Raw genomic sequence first — 16522 nt, forward strand, 5'->3', positions numbered from 1 at the left:
GCTCCAAGACAGAAGGTGTGTTTAGCTCCCCAAGAGGGGCAACTAAGGACAATTTGGACTATGTTAAGGGCTTAGAGACTTTAAGGTCTTTGTCTGTTGTTGCTCCTCTGCTTGTACCTGACAAAGTCAATATCTGGAACTTTGTGCTCACTCCCAGGGTGGCTGTGGCGTTGCCTGACCTCTCACCTGCGTCTGATCTCCAGGTAGAGGCAGGGGTCACCCAGCCAGCACCTGAGCTAGTTCTCACCACTGGGGTCAGGGCAGCCGTAGGTCAGCCATATCCTGCACCTGCATCTGCACCTCAGGTGGGAATGGCTGCCGTCCGGTTTGTTCCTGCACCCAGGTTGGTTCCCAAGGTTATGCCAGTCAGTACACAGCTGAGCTCCGCACCCAGCCTAGGCACTCGGGTGGGAGCGGTTGACGCTCTGCAGGTGCCTGCACCAACTGATGCTTCCATTATAGGCCCCAGGGTCTCATCACCGCCGCAATGGCCTCATGCCTCGTCCGCTGGAGGGCCCGAGGAGCCCGTTCAGCCTCGTGCTTCGTCAGCTGGAGGGCCCGAGGAGCCCGTTCAGCCTCATGCTTCGTCAGCTGGAGGGCCCGAGGAGCCCGTTCGGCCTCAAGCCACGTCAGCTGGAGGGCCCGAGGAGCCCATCCGGCCTCACGCCACGTCAGCTGGAGGGCCCGAGGAGCCCATCCGGCCTCACGCCACGTCAGCTGGAGGGCCCGAGGAGCCCGTCCGGCCTCGAGCCACGTCAGCTGGAGGGCCCGAGGAGCCCGTCCGGCCTCCTGTCTCCGCTGGAGGGCCCGAGGAGCCCGTCCGGCCTCCTGTCTCCGCTGGAGGGCCCGAGGAGCCCGTCCGGCCTCCTGTCTCCGCTGGAGGGCCCGAGGAGCCCGTCCGGCCTCCTTCTGCTCCTGCTTCGCCTGGTCCAGCCTCAGCCTCGGCTCCTGCTTCGCTGTCACCTGGTCCAGCCTCAGCCTCGGCTCCTGCTTCGCCCTCGCCTGGTCTAGCTTCTGTCTCGGCTTCGCCCTCGCCTGGTCTAGCTTCAGCCTCTGCTTCTGTGTCGGCCTCGCCTGGTGCTGCAGCTGTGTTGCCGCCGCCCAAGCCACGTTCTGCCCCTCGGAATCGCCAGCCACTTTCCGGGCCGTCAGCTGGACATCATTGCCATCGGGGGCGGCCTCCTGAACTGCACCGCCACTGCCTCCCGCATGGACGGCCTCCTGATGGGAGATGGCGTGGCCTGTTGAGTTGCCAACCTCCGGGTCGGCCGCCTGAACTGTTAGACCGTGACCTGTGGTGCCCTCGACCACCGGGTCGGCCCCCTGAACTCCTGAACTGTGGGCTGTTGTGTTGCCGCCCTCCAGGCCGACCCCCTGAACTATGTTTGGACTATTGTCACGTGCTCCAGTGTTTTTTTGTTGGCTGTTTTTTCTTTCTTGTTCTGGTCCCTCCGTCCTGGTCCCCCGCCGCCCGCCCGGGCTCGGTGGTCTGTTTCTTTTGGTTTAGGGCTGTCTGGAGCCAGCCCTTGGTGGGGGGGTGGTGTCATGGTCCTGGGTCGTGTGACCCAGTGTGTTATGCTTAACCTATTTTGATGTTTATTGTTTGCTTAGGTTCTTTAAGGTAGCCCAGTCCTTTTGTAATTATGTTACCCTTGCATTACGTCTCCCTTGCCCTTCGTGTGTTTATGTCTGTGTGTCTTGTACTGTCAAGTTCATGCTGTCAGTTATGTCACCTCCCCCTGTACTACGTCTCCCCGGTTCATGTCTCATGTTTCCTGTTTTACTTTGAAGGCCTGCATTCACTGTCTGTGTATTCAGTTTCACTCCTCCTGTCCTGTCGTTAAGTTCATGTGTGTCAGCTGCGTTCCCATGTGTGGCCACTTCCCCTGATCATCCCTCATGTGTATTTAGTCTCTGTGTTTCTTACAGTCTGTGTCGCGTCGTCTGTGTTCCCACCCTCCATGTTTCCATGCCCGGTCTGTTGTATTCATAGCCTTACCTTAGTTCATTCCCAGTTTAGGTTTCTGTTTAGTTATTGCTTTTGAGCTGCCCTTATTCTTGTTTGTTTCTCTTGCGTTACCAGCCACAATAAAAGGCTCGCTTTTGTTTAAAGTTTACTCCCGTGTCACTCGTGTCTGCACCTGAGTCCTCCACGCACTCTCCACACGGTCTGTCACAGCGGACCGTGACAGAAACTTCCTCAAACCAATGAGCTCCATATTTCCTGCATATTGTATGCACTCATGTTTTCCAAAACATTTTTTGTACTACTTAGCTGTGTTGTTTTTGAAAAAGTTGTTGTATCTCAGTAATGTAAGTCTCTCAAAGCGTTCACTTGACAGTCTGTTCCTTCTGGGTGTAAGCACAAGATTGCCGAGGCTAAAGAGCCTTTCGACTGGTGCGCTTGATGGTGTGGCTGTGTTGTACCTCAGTGAAATGGCCTTAATCCTGGGAAACTGGCTAAGAACACCCAGCTCAGACCCGGCAGATTTCAAATATTCCACCTCTGTTTCAGCAGAGTAGGTACAGTCATCCTCCTTAAATGAAAAAAAGTCATCAGTGGAGTTAGCAGGGTTCTTGTGATCTTGAGCAGGTTGTTGGTCTTCAAGAGACAACCCACGGCACTCTGTAGTAAGCATTGCCCTAACCATGTCTTTTTTTCTCTTCTTCCCTGATCCAGCGTAACTTAAATTTAGGCAAAAAAAAAAAAAAAAAAAAAAAATTTAGGCAAAGTGACTGCAGCCAGGAGAGCTTCTTTATTGTCCATCATTGAGGAAAAGTGCACCTTGATCGCCTATGACATGGCTATTCAACTACAAAGTTAGTTGGGCCAGATTTTCAAACCGAGGAATTTATCTGGGCCAGATATTTTTTTTGAAGCCAGTAAGCAGCAGATCATGATCAATTTCAAACCCACACAACTGTTTTGAAAAACAAGTATTTTTTAATTCCTTTTCCCCTGTAAATCTGGTGACCTCTCACAAATGCACACCAAAAGGTCCATTTAAAAAAAAGGGAGCTATAACTAAACTGTTTTTTGCACATTTGAAATAATAATAATAATAACAAAAAAACATTTTGATAATTCCCTTTCAAATTAAAATAAATATTTCGCTGACCACTCACTTTTCCTGCCATGGATGGAGCCCCATCCATCACAAGTATACAGACACGCTTCATATCCAGACCATTTTCCTCAAAAAGAGCTGAAATCTTCTCAAACATCATTTCGCCAGCTGTGTGTCCCTCTTACGGTAGCAAGCCGAGCAATTTCCCATCCAAAAAACGGACATATACGCACAACTGTGCATTATCAGTTCTGTCAGTGACCTCCTGCTATAGACATTACATCAGTTTTCTTCAGGTCATCTAACAGCATTTCAAACTCGTCTGACGCCAGAACTTCAACTCTACGAATATTTGAACTGTCCTACAGGGGTACGTTTTTAATAGCAGATGTCTCACTTACTTTAATTTTTTCATCACTTTTCACCGCATCCACCACGACCAGCATGCAGTATTTCGCTGTTTCAGAATCTGTGAAAGGCCTTTTCTTCTTCGCCAAGAAGCAAACACGAAGGGAAGCTGCTGCAGCTCTCTCTTGGGCTGTACAGGACCCTCACCATGGTAGTACAACTCCGGTTGTAAGATTATTAAACTCGGTAAAATGAATAAGTATTTGTCAGTCCAGGCAGGGTTAAACCGACAGTTTTCATTGTCAATTTTGCGCTTTTGGAGTGAGAAAGACATGCTGTTGTCGCATCATATATTACGATGATTGTTTAATATGTTTACATCACGGTGCATTGTGGGTTAAATATTGCTAGGCTACTAGGAGTGTTGCATTCACAGTCTACACTACGCTGTAGGAATTTTTAATTTTTTTAAAATTAATTAATGAATTAATTTTTTGCGTTTTCTCTGTGTTTCTGCCAGGACCACAGGCAGGGCCACTCGCAGGTTGCTTCTGGGCCACATCTGGCCCGCGGGCCGCCATTTGAATAGGCTTGGCCTATGAGAAAAAAATACATCAGACACTTCACATAAGAGCATGATAAATAAAACAAAAATTTATTTTAAGGTAAGGCTATAAATAGATTACCTTAACAATGATATCAGGGAGGGATGCTGTCAGCTTAAGCTCGTCCTGCAGTGCCAGCGTCCTGGACATTAGAATCTCCAGAGTTGGAAGAAGGATTCCAAAATAGCAGTTCTCTTCTCCTTGCAATATGTCTAGTGCAACAGTGAGTGGCTTCAACATGATACAATACTCCTTTAGGAACAGATACTCCCAATCAGTGAAGCATTTGATTCCAAACTGAGTGCAGACAGTATTTAATTCAGCGAGGGGAATGTCAGTGATCCTGGACAGAGCGTCGTGAAATGAATTCCATCGTGTTGAAACAGGTACTATGAGTTTTTTCTTGAAAAAATGATCTACCACTTCTGAAGCAACAGAAGAACGGTTTGCTTTTGTCCACATTGCAGAACACTTTGAAGTTGCACTTCTGTAGATGAATTTTGCCTCATTTGCTTGAAGCCATTTCTCAACATCATGAAAAATTAAGTTCAGTGTGTGTGATGCACACCTTAAGTGTGGAGGGAGAGAAAACTGTCCTTCAGATTCTGTGGAGAGGGTCTGCTCAACATCAGTAAATGTCCCCTCTTCATCATCTTCTGATTCCTCATCAGAGTCTGATTTTCGGAACATTCTAAAAGCTTTGATAAAATTGGACCCGTTGTCTGTCACGGTGGCTGTCACTTTAGAGTTCAGTCCATAAGCCGAATGTACTTGCTTGATTTCATTGCCGATGACATCATATGTGTGTCTCCCTCGAACTCTTTTACATGCTAGCGCTGCATGTCCTCGTACAAAAGTAGAAGGATCAATCCAGTGTGCCGTCGTTCCGAGAAAACTTTTGTTATGGCTGGTCCAAATGTCAGCAGTCGTGGAAATATATTCCAAACTCTCGAATGTCTCTTTAAGCTCCATTTCCAGGTCAGCATAACACTTATCTAAGTAAGTAGAAAACGTTTTTCGATCATGCAGTGCTGCTTTTTTGCCACACACAGGTATTTTGTTTAATACGAACCTAAAAGACGGAGACTCTACAGTACGCAGCGGTAGCGTCTCTTCCACAACGTAGCCTGCAATCATTTTCTTAAGCTCACCTTCAGACACTTTCTGTGTTGCTGAAGTGAAATCAAGTTTCGTCTGCCTAGCAGGAGTTGCCGCGGTGTTATCCATGGATGATGAAGATGGCTCACTCAGAAGGCTTTGTCTGTGCTGCCGTGTCAGGTGCTTCAGCAGATTACTCGTGCTATTGACAGCGGCCGATAATTTTTTCTCCCCAGGACATAGCTTACATATTACCGTAATGTTCTTGTCTGCTTGTTTTAGAAAAGTGAAGTGACGGGAATATTTCCATTTCATAAAACAGGCCCTCGCTTCAGCCGAGTCCGACATCTTCCGCTGTAGAATACGACTATGCGGCAAACTGGCGCGAAATGACGTGCAGCTGCACTACAGCGATGTTAAAGCGGCAGAGTTTATTTTTACCTTTAGAAGACAAATTATTGAAATTAAATAATGATTTTCAGCGAGTTTAGTTATTTTACAATGTAACGCAAGTACATTGTAAGTAACTGTATTTAAAATACCTAAAAATGAACAGTAATTAGTTACTCTACTTTTTCAGTGGAAAAGTAATTTAAATACAGTAACGCATTACTTAGTAACGCGTTACACCCAACACTGATTGTATGTAATGTCAATAGACTGAGTAAAACCTGAGGTATCGTAAAAACTGCACATTTTTCTGAAGATATGATGTTTGATAACGGGTTTGCAAAAGCACAGTGAAATTTCTTTACATCAAAGCAAAAGTAAAATCTAGAGGCACTGGTTTTCATATGGTCCTTATGGTTTCAGTATTCAGGCCGTCTTGATCTCAGATTAGCCTGTATGCGGCCCGAACGTTAAAATTAGTTTGACACCCCTGTTTTAGAGTCTGAATTCATAAAGCAGTGAAAATCAGCTACAACATGTTTATGTTGAAAAGCTAATTTTGGAGTAAATAATTAAATGATCTTGCAAAACAGAATAGTTTTTCCTCCAGTAATTAGAGCATTTAATTTCCTGGATATTCATGCTATTTTTATGCTATTACAGTTTTTTCTGATTGCTTAAGCACATTTATTGTAACTATTGGCTAATTTTGCAAAACTCTTCACACAAATAAGAAAACCTGTCACCCAATCATCAAAACATTGTAGTTCTCTTGCAAAAGCAAACACAGCTAGATTAACTCTTCACACCTTCGTAAAAATGGTGTTTCCGTATCACACAGTACACACAAGCCATCATCTACTAAGCACACAATGCGCCAACTGCACACTGATGGTATGAATGCAAAACACATCTGGCTTTTGCTTTCTCTGTGCACAAGGTAGGCTATGTCAGTTTGAGCTCATACTTCTGTCATAGATCCATAAGCATAGAGGGATCCAAACTTCAAGTACTGGTGTTTATTCAAACACATCAAAACAAACACAAGTGTTTATTTCCAAGTATAGGATTATTTGCAACCGCCATAATGACTATATGGGTTACTTGGTCTGCAGTGAACATGCTTCCTCTGCCCCAGCATCTGGTCATCTAGCAATTCTGTAAAGTAACAATTTCAGTATTTTTACATCAATGGTATTGGTGTGTTTCTCATTGGCATATGGCAGTGCTACAAATCTTTGTGCAAAGTGACTGTACTAACCGATTCTCATTTCAAGATGTCCTTATGGTGCTTGCTACAGTGTAGCGGCTCGAGTTAGGCTGGACCCGTTGGCCAGCTTCCCTCAGGGTCATTCCACGGTTGATTACATGGTCCACTATTGTAGCTCTGATGTCATCAGCAATTCTATTTCTTACTCTTCCTACCCTTCCTCTCCCCCCTCCTCATCTTCCTCTCCCCCCTCCTCGTCTTCCTCTTGCTCCTCCTTGTCCTTGTCGTCCTCTTCATCCTACTTCTTCACCTCCACGTCCTCTTCCTCGGCCTCCTCTACTTCTCACTCTTTCTGCTCCCTCCATTGTACTCCGCACACACAGCTTACCTGTATTATAGTGCTTAGGCTGATTGCAAAGTGAACTAATTATCTAAAAAAGTTTTCACATGTGAAAGTGTGCCAGACAGTTGGCAAATTAGTGTTAATGATAGCCATACATGTGTATACTTTTGCTAGGAGTGTGTTGGAAATTTGGTAATTGAGTGTTGTGCAGTGAATTGTGCCTACAGTTTTGCAAAGTGTGTGTTACGAAATTGCAAACTGAGTGCAAAGCAGTTTTTGTGCTTTTAGTTTTGCAAACTCAGTGAGTGGTTTTGCTATAAGTCTGAATAGTTTTAGAGATTGTGCTACAGGAATCACAGTTAGGGTTTAAGCATTCAGAAAAAACTGTAATACTTTTTTTTTTTTTTTTACCATTTTTTTCATCTAGTTTCTATTCTAAAGGTTGATGTTACTTTGTGTCTTTTTCTTAAAGATTTCCTGATATTATTTGACATCCATAGAAAAGGTGAGCTACAGTTAAACCAGCTATAGATTAACTGTGGGAAAGAAATTCTGTCAATATCAATAATGTCACTGCTGGAAAAAGCAAGTACTAAAGCAGGCAAAGACAAAGCCAACACTCAAAAAAACTTAAACATAGTAAAGTGTAAAACTAAATTCCAGTTGTCCAAACAGCAAGTCATTGTTCCATAAAGCCAACCTTTAACCTGCAGTTCACCTTTTTTATTGTGATACTGACGTATCGTATAAAAACTGTTGTTATCGTCAATTATTTACTCATAATATAGCCAGAGATCCACACGATCTAGATTTAAAATCCTTTAGTAATTTAAGTATGATACAAGGTTCAGTGCTTACAGTTTTTTCTGAATGCTTAAACCCTAACTGTGATTCCTGTAGCACAATTTCTAAAACTATTCAGACTTATAGCAAAACCACTCACTGAGTTTGCGAAACTAAAAGCACAAAAACTGCTTTGCACTCAGTTTGCAATTTCGTAACACACACTTTGCAAAACTGTAGGCACAATTCACTGCACAACACTCAATTTCCAAATTTCCAACACACTCCTAGCAAAAGTATACACATGTATGGCTATCATTAACACTAATTTGCCAACTGTCTGGCACACTTTCACATGTGAAAACTTCTTTAGATAATTCGTTCACTTTGCAATCAGCCTAAGCACTATAATACAGGTAAGCTGTGTGTGCGGAGTACAATGGAGGGAGCAGGAAGAGTGAGAAGTAGAGGAGGCCGAGGAAGAGGACGTGGAGGTGAAGAAGTAGGATGAAGAGGACGACAAGGACAAGGAGGAGCAAGAGGAAGACGAGGAGGGGGCAGAGGAAGCATGTTCACTGCAGACCACGTAACCCATAGAGTCATTATGGTGATTGCAAATAATCCTATACTTGGAAATAAACACTTGTGTTTGTTTTGATGTGTTTGAATAAACACCAGTACTTGAAGTTTGGATCCCTCCATGCTTATGGATCTATGACAGAAGTATGAGCTCAAACTGACATAGCCTACCTTGTGCACAGGGAACGCAAACGCCAGATGTGTTTTGTATTCATACCATCAGTGTGCAGTTGGCGCATTGTGTGCTTAGTAGATGATGGCTTGTGTGTACTGTTTGATACGGAAACACCATTTTTACGAAGGTGTGTAGAGTTAATCTAGCTGTGTTCGCTTTTGCAAGAGAACTACAATGTTTTGATGATTGGGTGACAGGTTTTCTTATTTGTGTGAAGAGTTTTGCAAAATTAGCCAATAGTTGCAAAAAAAGGGCTTAAGCAATCAGAAAAAACTGTAAATCCAAGGTGCTGTGGTAGAGGCCCCTAGAAGAAGGGGAAGTTTTGTTTTTCCATTTTACCACAAAGATTTCAACATATTCTGTGGGCACATCAAAGTCAGCAGCTTCAAGTAGAGAAACTGTGGTTACATGTAATTTGTACCACTTGGTCCTGATCACAATACATCTTTATAAATACTTTAGACTTTGGAACAGTGAAATTATTGATCATATCAAACTGATTCATTAGTAGGTCATTAGCAAGACTCTGTAGAACTTGTCTGCATGCTGAGGTGGGAACCCCTAACCCTACTCAAGTAAATTTAAATAAATGTGAGTGTTTGGAAAAAGGTACTTCCAAAAGTACTTTTATTGCACCATGTTCATTCACTCACGAGCTGCTGTAACATGAATCAAATGGTTGAATTGCCACCTCAGCATGCAGTCAAGTTCTATAGTCTTGCTAATGACCTACTGATGTTATTCAGGTGTGCTGCAGCAGGGACACATGGAGAAGTTTAGGACACCGCCCATCGAGGACTGGAGTTTGACCCCATGCACTAGAGCATAGGTGTCAAACTCTGGCCCGCGGGCCAAATTTGGCCCGCAGCCTAATTTAATTTGGCCCGCAAAGCCATACCAAATTACTATCAGAGCTGGCCTACTGGTATTATACAGCTAATATATATATTGTTTAGTATTAAGCTTTGCTTGTTCCATATTCAGTTTTTCAGCAAAACGTGTTTGAGTCCATAAGAAAAGATTCATTCTTATATCTGGAGGAATAAATATATTTCAATAAATATTAACGTTAGCCCGCGACTTTGTTCCAGTTTTGAATTTTGGCCCACTGTGTATTTGAGTTTGACACCCCTGCACTAGAGGATTGAAGGGTTGAAGCTTTCAGAATAATATAACATAATCATAGTTTAAATATGTAGCACAATAATCACAATAAAACTTTCCCTTATAAACCTACAAATCCGTTTCTTTTGTGTTAGACTTTGTGGTTTTGTCCTTACAACTGAGCAATATTTTCTGTTATATATTATGAAAATATTTGAAACACCGCTGATAGCACAAACACAGAATTATGTAAGCAAACAAAATCATCAAAAACTTAACATTAAAGAAGGGATCATGACTGTCGTGTCATTCTGACAAAGTCATTTTTCTTTCAATGCATTTTCGGTTGAGTCTGCCTACCTGACATTGGGCGACCGTGCCTCAGGGGGTTGGGAAGCGCATCTGTAACCGGAAGGTTGCCGGTTCGATCCCCGGGCTCTCTGTCCTGGTCGTTGTGTCCTTGGGCAAGACACTTTACCCTACCGCCTACTGGTGTTGGCCAGAGGGGCCGATGGTGTGATATGGCAGCCTCGCTTCTGTCCCAGGGATCATGACTGTCGCTACAACTGTAGCTGCCTCCACCAGTGTGAGAATGAATAGTGGAATTGTAAAGCGCTTTGGGTTCCTTGAAAAGCGCCATATAAATGCAATCCACTGTTATTACCTTGCCAGTTTATTATTTACCTCCACACTCAGAAGGAAAGTTCAAACTTCGCAGGGATCACTGACTCACTGAGAACAGAGTTCATGCATGTAAAAGAAAGAAGGTGTGTCAGGAGAGGGTAAAGAACCTGATTGGACAAAATAACCCCACAGCATGGACACAGTCACTTCCCTCAGGTATGTGGAAGGTGTAAGACTTAGATGACCTTTCTTTTATTATGACAACATGAACAGTTTAGCCTGTGGCCCTTAAATCATCACAAGATCATCACATATGAGATACAAAATCATATACTTCAAGTTGTCTGCATGTACACACCTTCTCAATAAAATTTTGCCTAAAATAGAAAAAAAAAGAATATTGTCCAACTTCTGAGAAGTGTAGTCCTTTGCTAATTAATTAATTGTTTAAATCTCTAGTTCAAAGAATCACTCAATGGTCATTCAGAGTGGACATGGCACAGTGGAAATACTAGAAGGCCTCCTCTTTAACACCACCCATCTTCTTGGTCAAAAATGCTCCACCTATGTGCACTGTGAACGACCATCCTTGAACAGAGGGGGTGGCTTACAATACCAACTATCTGCCACCTACAATCCAGTTTTGAGATCCTTACCAGACCCCTAAACCCCCACTCACATCTTGCGTCAAGTGACCTCAATAGGTCATATGATGGGGTGAGGGAAGGTCTCACAATGGTTTCACCCAAAACCTCTGCTGATAATGACCCACACCTTTCTTCACACCTTGGCTCATGTGATGAGGCACAATAGTGGGTCTATGACCTTCTTAAGGGACAATTCCCAGTGGGATTTAAATGCATGGAATTCTTCACCATTTGGTTTTAGAACTGAAGAAAACTCTCAAATGAGAAGTGAAACATCTTCAAGAAAGAAAAGAAGTCCAGTCGCCTTGTTTCCAAGCTCCTTAGACATACATACTTTACATAGAAATTATCACTACTTTTTTTTTCCTCACAATGCTTACATTCTGCTGTGTGGTTGGGTGCAGCAATCATCCATGATGGAAATAATATTTTTTTAATCACTTTCCTGTTGTTTCAAAAGAATACGGAAAGAACCCAAGTAACAGATTAACAGGGATCAGATAAATAGTATAACAATTATAAGTTACTTAAAATTTTAAAACCAATCATTTTTTACATTTTTTTTCATTATTGCGTTCTACTTTTTTCTTTCTCATCTTCTTCATCTAGTTGACAGAGAAGCATCAACTACTCTCACCTTCTCATCTTCATCTCATCCTCTTCCTCCTCACCTTAAGCCTCACTTCTGAACTGAAGTTAAGGTTCTAACATAATAAATCCTACATGAACATATTTAATTTAATCTTGATATTATTGCAAATGGTTATGATCAGCAAATCAGACATGCTGAGAAGAGACGGCTAAACAACAACAAAAAAAGAAAACATTTTGCCAGGTAAGATTAGATGCTAGCATCCCAAACTTTTAAACTTCTTTTCCTCTGTATCAACAGTTTATTTGCTAAGTTCAAGTCTGCCAACCTTAGATCCACTTCAAAAAAAGTTTCAGTAACAGCTGCGAATGTCACGGCCCAGCGGCACGAGGGAACAGAGATGGACACAGGTGCAGAAACCAACCCGGAAGCGAGACGATAAGGAACAAAGGATTTATTTCCGCCCACAGGCAAACACAAGCAAAAAACAAAACGACGCCACCACACTAGTGGCGCGTAGGATAATCTAAGATAACGGAGGGTGACCTAGACACCTCTAGGAGACGGCTGAACAGCAGAGGCAGCGGGGAGGCGGAAACAGGACTAGGCAGGGGCCGGGGCATTGGTTCCAGGTGGAGGGGACAGGTGGGACGGAAGGCCGGGAAGCGGTCGAGACGTGGGGAGGCAGGCAAGTGAGTGGTGGGCCGGCAGGCCACGTCGTATTAGCAGCAAGCGGCCCAGGTCCAGGAAGGCGGGAGTGAGGGAGACAAGACCTCCACTCCAGGTGCTACCTCTGAGAACAAGGAGAACAAGTAAGTCATCACACGGATTCTGGACAGCGTTATGATGCTCCACTTGACTAACATGGGGATAGCAGATACTCAGGCGATGAACGGTTGAGAGCGCAGGTCTGATATACTGCTGGAATAATTGCTCACAGGTGGTCAGCCAGGGAGGAGCAACCGAACTCCGCCTAAAGGAGGAGGGGCCGCTGTTGGAGACCTGCAGGTACCCACCCAGACCATGACAGCGAATAGCAGGACCAGGAGCTAACAGCAGCTAACAGAGGCAAAAAAAGCAGCGCTTGCTGATGGAAAATTACAGATATCCTCAACAACTCACCTAGGTATCACTGTCATTAATCACAAATGAGCTACGTTAACTTGTTGATAATGTAAGGGAGGACGCACAGAGATGTGTCAATATCAAAATGTAACAAAAATCAGGTAAGTACCTGAGCAGTGACTGTGGTTTGTTACCCATGTTGACACAAAAATTTATAGGCATCCAAACCTTTGTAGGTCTTCAGATCTTTTCCAGTATAAATTCAGGAGTTGTTGTTAACATAACGATATAAATCATGTTGTTTGAAGTCAGTGAGAAATCCAGGGTTACACTTCACAACATCAGTAAACACTGTTGGAGGGCACAAGATAACATCCATTGTCAACTCACATAATGAGCAAAATGCTTGCCATGAATTTTTTTTATTTCCTCTGAGAGAGAATATATCCTTGTTTTTTACTCAAAGTTGCCATAGTTTATCTCATCTACATAATATTTTGTAGGTGTTTCACTTTGTTTCAGGATTATTACATGTCTAAAATAGCCAACAAGTTAAAACGACATGGTAAACGGTCACATGGCTGCAAAGCTTCTGTTCATATGTTGTCACCACAAAAAAAGCTGTAAGAGACATAGTTTTAAAATACATATTGAATTTCAGATCAATGTATTGATCTTGAATCAAACATCAGACGTCAAATGTTACATATTTTGAGTCTTTTTTTCTTTTTTTCTGTTTTTTTGCTGCCTGTCCCTTTTGGTTCTTTAGCCATGAGAACTATTGTCTTAAGGCCAAGAAAGATGCCCAACGGATTTATTTATCAAGTGGATCATCAAGGCCTTGCTATATTGGTCCATTTGATTGACCTTTGTTAATATTATTTATTTATTTTATTTTCAGTTGTTACAGATACATGGCTGGGGGATAGGAAAGGGAGAAAGAAAGAGAGGGAGGGAAATAAAAACAGAGGGGAAGAGGGACAGTGAGAAAGGGCACTTAAAAAACAAAACAAAAAAAACAATCTCCTGGATCACCTGCTGAGAGAAGAAAAAGAGAAAAAAAACAAGCAACAAAGAGAGCAACATAATAAACAACACCATCACAATAATCTAGCTAAGTGTAAATAACAGTAAATACTAAATTCTGAATGTTATTGTGCAGCACACAAGACCAACAGCGCACAATGTGCTTTCAGGTAGCAGCCAAGAAAGGTGTAGTTTGTGTCTGTGAACACCCGTGTTCACACCTGTGTGGATCAGCGCACTTGTATTCAAAAGGTTCCTTCATGTAATGGTCTGCTAGAGGTTGTGGGGAGCCATAGCCCCGTCCCACAGACATGAAGCAGGCATGGAGGAGATCCAGGCCCCAGACATCCAGAGGCCCCTAGAGCACGAGAGCCCAAGGAAGACCATCGGAGGAGCAACCGTGCCACCCTCCTGGGAAGAGCTGAGGAGGGCTCCAGATGAGGGGTCACCCAGCAGCCATGGAGCAGAAGCCTGAGGGCCCCGTAGTGACGTGCCCGAAGGCTCTGCCAGCTGTGCCAGAGTAGACCAAGTGGACTGAGCCCCAGGCATTCCCACTTTCATGCATACATATACAAATACTCGCAACTCACTGAACCTGGAGACACAAAGGGACACTGACACACAATCATACTCCCCAAACATACTCTGTACCGTCATCATTTTTATAGCGGCGACCCTTCCCATGAGTGATATTGGTAGAGATTTACATCTAGCCAGATCGCCTTCCACTTTCTTTAGAAGTGGGATGTGGTGTCATTTAGTTAAATCTGCAAGCTTGGGAGAAACATTAATACCTAAATATTTAATATTTCCAGATTGTAGTGGTGTAGAAGAAGAATTATGGAAGGAGCAATTAATCGGAAGGACTGTAGATTTTGACCAGTTAATTGAGTAATCTGAAACTCTTGAAAACGAATTTATCAATGCAATTACCCCAGAGATATTGGTTTGTGAGTTTTGGAGAAAAAGTAACACAGCATCTGCATAAAGGCTGATTTTATGTTCCACGTTCTTGCATTTTATGCCCTTAATTGTTGTAGCCTGTCTAATTACTGCTGCTAGTGGTTCGATAAAAATTGCAAACAGTGAAGGGGAGAGTGGGCATCCCTGCCTGGTGCCCCTCAGGAGACAGAAGCTGGAGGATGTTTGGTCATTTGTTCTGATACGAGCTGTTGGGGAATTGTGTATGTTGCCCCCCTGGTGTGACAGGTACCTGGGAGGGGTGCGAGCCTAGATCCCGCGGCTGTGTATTGAAATAAAGAGGCACAGATCATGAACTTGTTTACGATTCAACTGCAGGATTTATTCTACAGATTTGCCTCCCAGGGGCCACCTAGTGGTATTTTTAAGGAATGCCATGGAAGATGTAAGGTGTAATGGGAAAATCCTGAATCAACAGTTAAAGATATAACCAAGACCAAAAATATAACTGTATTTGTTGATGAGTGCCTACCTTTTATAAAACAAGTTTGGTCAGGATTAATTAAGAGGGGGGTTATTTTCTCCAGTCTCTTTGAGAGAGTTTGGCAGATTGTTTTAAGGTCTACATTTATAAGGGATATTGGACGATAGCTTGAGGGAAATAAAGGGTCTTTTAATGTTGGCAGAATTCATATTTGATGGTAGTCTGCCATTTTCCTCGATTTCCTTCAACATTCTGTGAAATACTCATGCCAGAGTTGTCCAAAATTCTTTGTAGAATTCTGCAGAAAGCCGTCTGGACCTGGAGCCTTATTATTGGGCATACTTATCAGGGCTTCCTGGAGTTCACCTGGCATCAGTGGTGAATCCAGTGCCATTGCTTGACTGTCTAGTAATTTTGGAAGAGTTACATTGTCAAGAAACTGATCAATTTCACTTTTAGACGGGTTTATTTGTGGTGAATATGAAGTTTCATAGAAATCCCTAAAAATGATGTTTAGTCTTTCAGGGTCACATATTGTGTTCCCATATATTGTGTTTTCTTTATTTATTTTTATTTATTAAAAAGAAAAGTAAAAAAAGATTTTGTCTTCAGTTAGCAGAGCAGGTACCATGGTTTCAGGTTTTTGGTCATATGTCCACACAGTGTTACAGAATAAATATATATTCTTAGTGCTTATTTTCTGTTTATATTCATTTATGTAGGTCAGCAGATTAAAGACGCTACTTTTCAGTTAAAAAGTGTGTGAAAGATCACAAGTGATGAGCAAGACTGAAATACTGTGCAAAAACAGGAAACTGTGCAGAGGACATGACACATGTAGAGAGAAAAGTGGAACTAAGTAACACACACACGTCAAGTCAGGCCAGAAGAAGTTGTTTTGTTCGAAACTATGTGTGACATTAAAAGAATATATCATCCACACCCGGCTTAATGCTTCAGATCTGCAGAGGGTTTAGCCTCCTGCACATCCCTTTCCAGAAAGTAATGATTGAATAAAATAATTATAAATAATTGACCACACTGAGTCGTGTTTTCTCTGTCCAGTAAAAGAATAAAAGAATCGGATTTGATAACAGAGGTCTACTTGTCTTTTCTCAGCATTGTGCACACAGAGCAACCTTCATGTGTTTTTCTCATTTTCTTTGATAGGTGGTATTACATAAGTCCATCATAATGCAGCTAAATGGGTCTGTGTTAGTGTGTTAAATCAATGTCAGAATGTTACAGTATATAATACTGCATATTCATCCATCGTACAGATTACTTAATTATTCTGTACTTTTCATGACACAGGTAGTATTATGGAGGTAATTAATCTTACCTTATTACATATTTATTTAATATTCATTATCTTAGAACGAACAATTGATGTTCTATATTTTTTTACCAATATAAATGTGATACAAACTCTCCTGCTTTATTAACCTACAAGAAATACT

General features: G+C 42.6%; 1 protein-coding gene across 1 annotated transcript; it reads right to left on the bottom strand.

The window, feature by feature from the left end:
* Positions 1–255: 255 nt before the first annotated feature.
* Positions 256–4261, bottom strand: LOC147318099 (uncharacterized). Its single transcript, XM_086257973.1, has 5 exons — positions 4103–4261; positions 2699–2794; positions 2269–2666; positions 964–1390; positions 256–333 (listed from the first exon to the last, which is right to left on the bottom strand). The coding sequence occupies exons 1-5, from the start codon at positions 4259–4261 to the stop codon at positions 256–258; spliced, it is 1158 nt and encodes a 385-aa protein (XP_086114099.1).
* Positions 4262–16522: the final 12261 nt, after the last annotated feature.

This window comes from Aulonocara sp. 'chitande type north' Nkhata Bay, linkage group LG12 (assembly GCF_057382095.1).
Source record: "Aulonocara sp. 'chitande type north' Nkhata Bay isolate Kocher_YH1m ecotype deep benthic linkage group LG12, A_spYH_male_GT1.1, whole genome shotgun sequence".
Classification (NCBI taxonomy): Eukaryota; Metazoa; Chordata; class Actinopteri; order Cichliformes; family Cichlidae; genus Aulonocara; species Aulonocara sp. 'chitande type north' Nkhata Bay.

Excerpts from the sequence above, each read along its gene's own strand:
- LOC147318099 (XM_086257973.1), bottom strand. The coding sequence starts at position 4,261 with ATGTTGAAGCCACTCACTGTTGCACTAGACATATTGCAAGGAGAAGAG. Across the intron at positions 1,391-2,268 it reads AAAAACAACACAGCTAAGTA|TCCAAACATAGTTCAGGGGG; the intron begins GTACAAAAAATG and ends ACGTGACAATAG. Across the intron at positions 334-963 it reads CGAGGCTGAGGCTGGACCAG|GAACAAACCGGACGGCAGCC; the intron begins GTGACAGCGAAG and ends ACCTGGGTGCAG.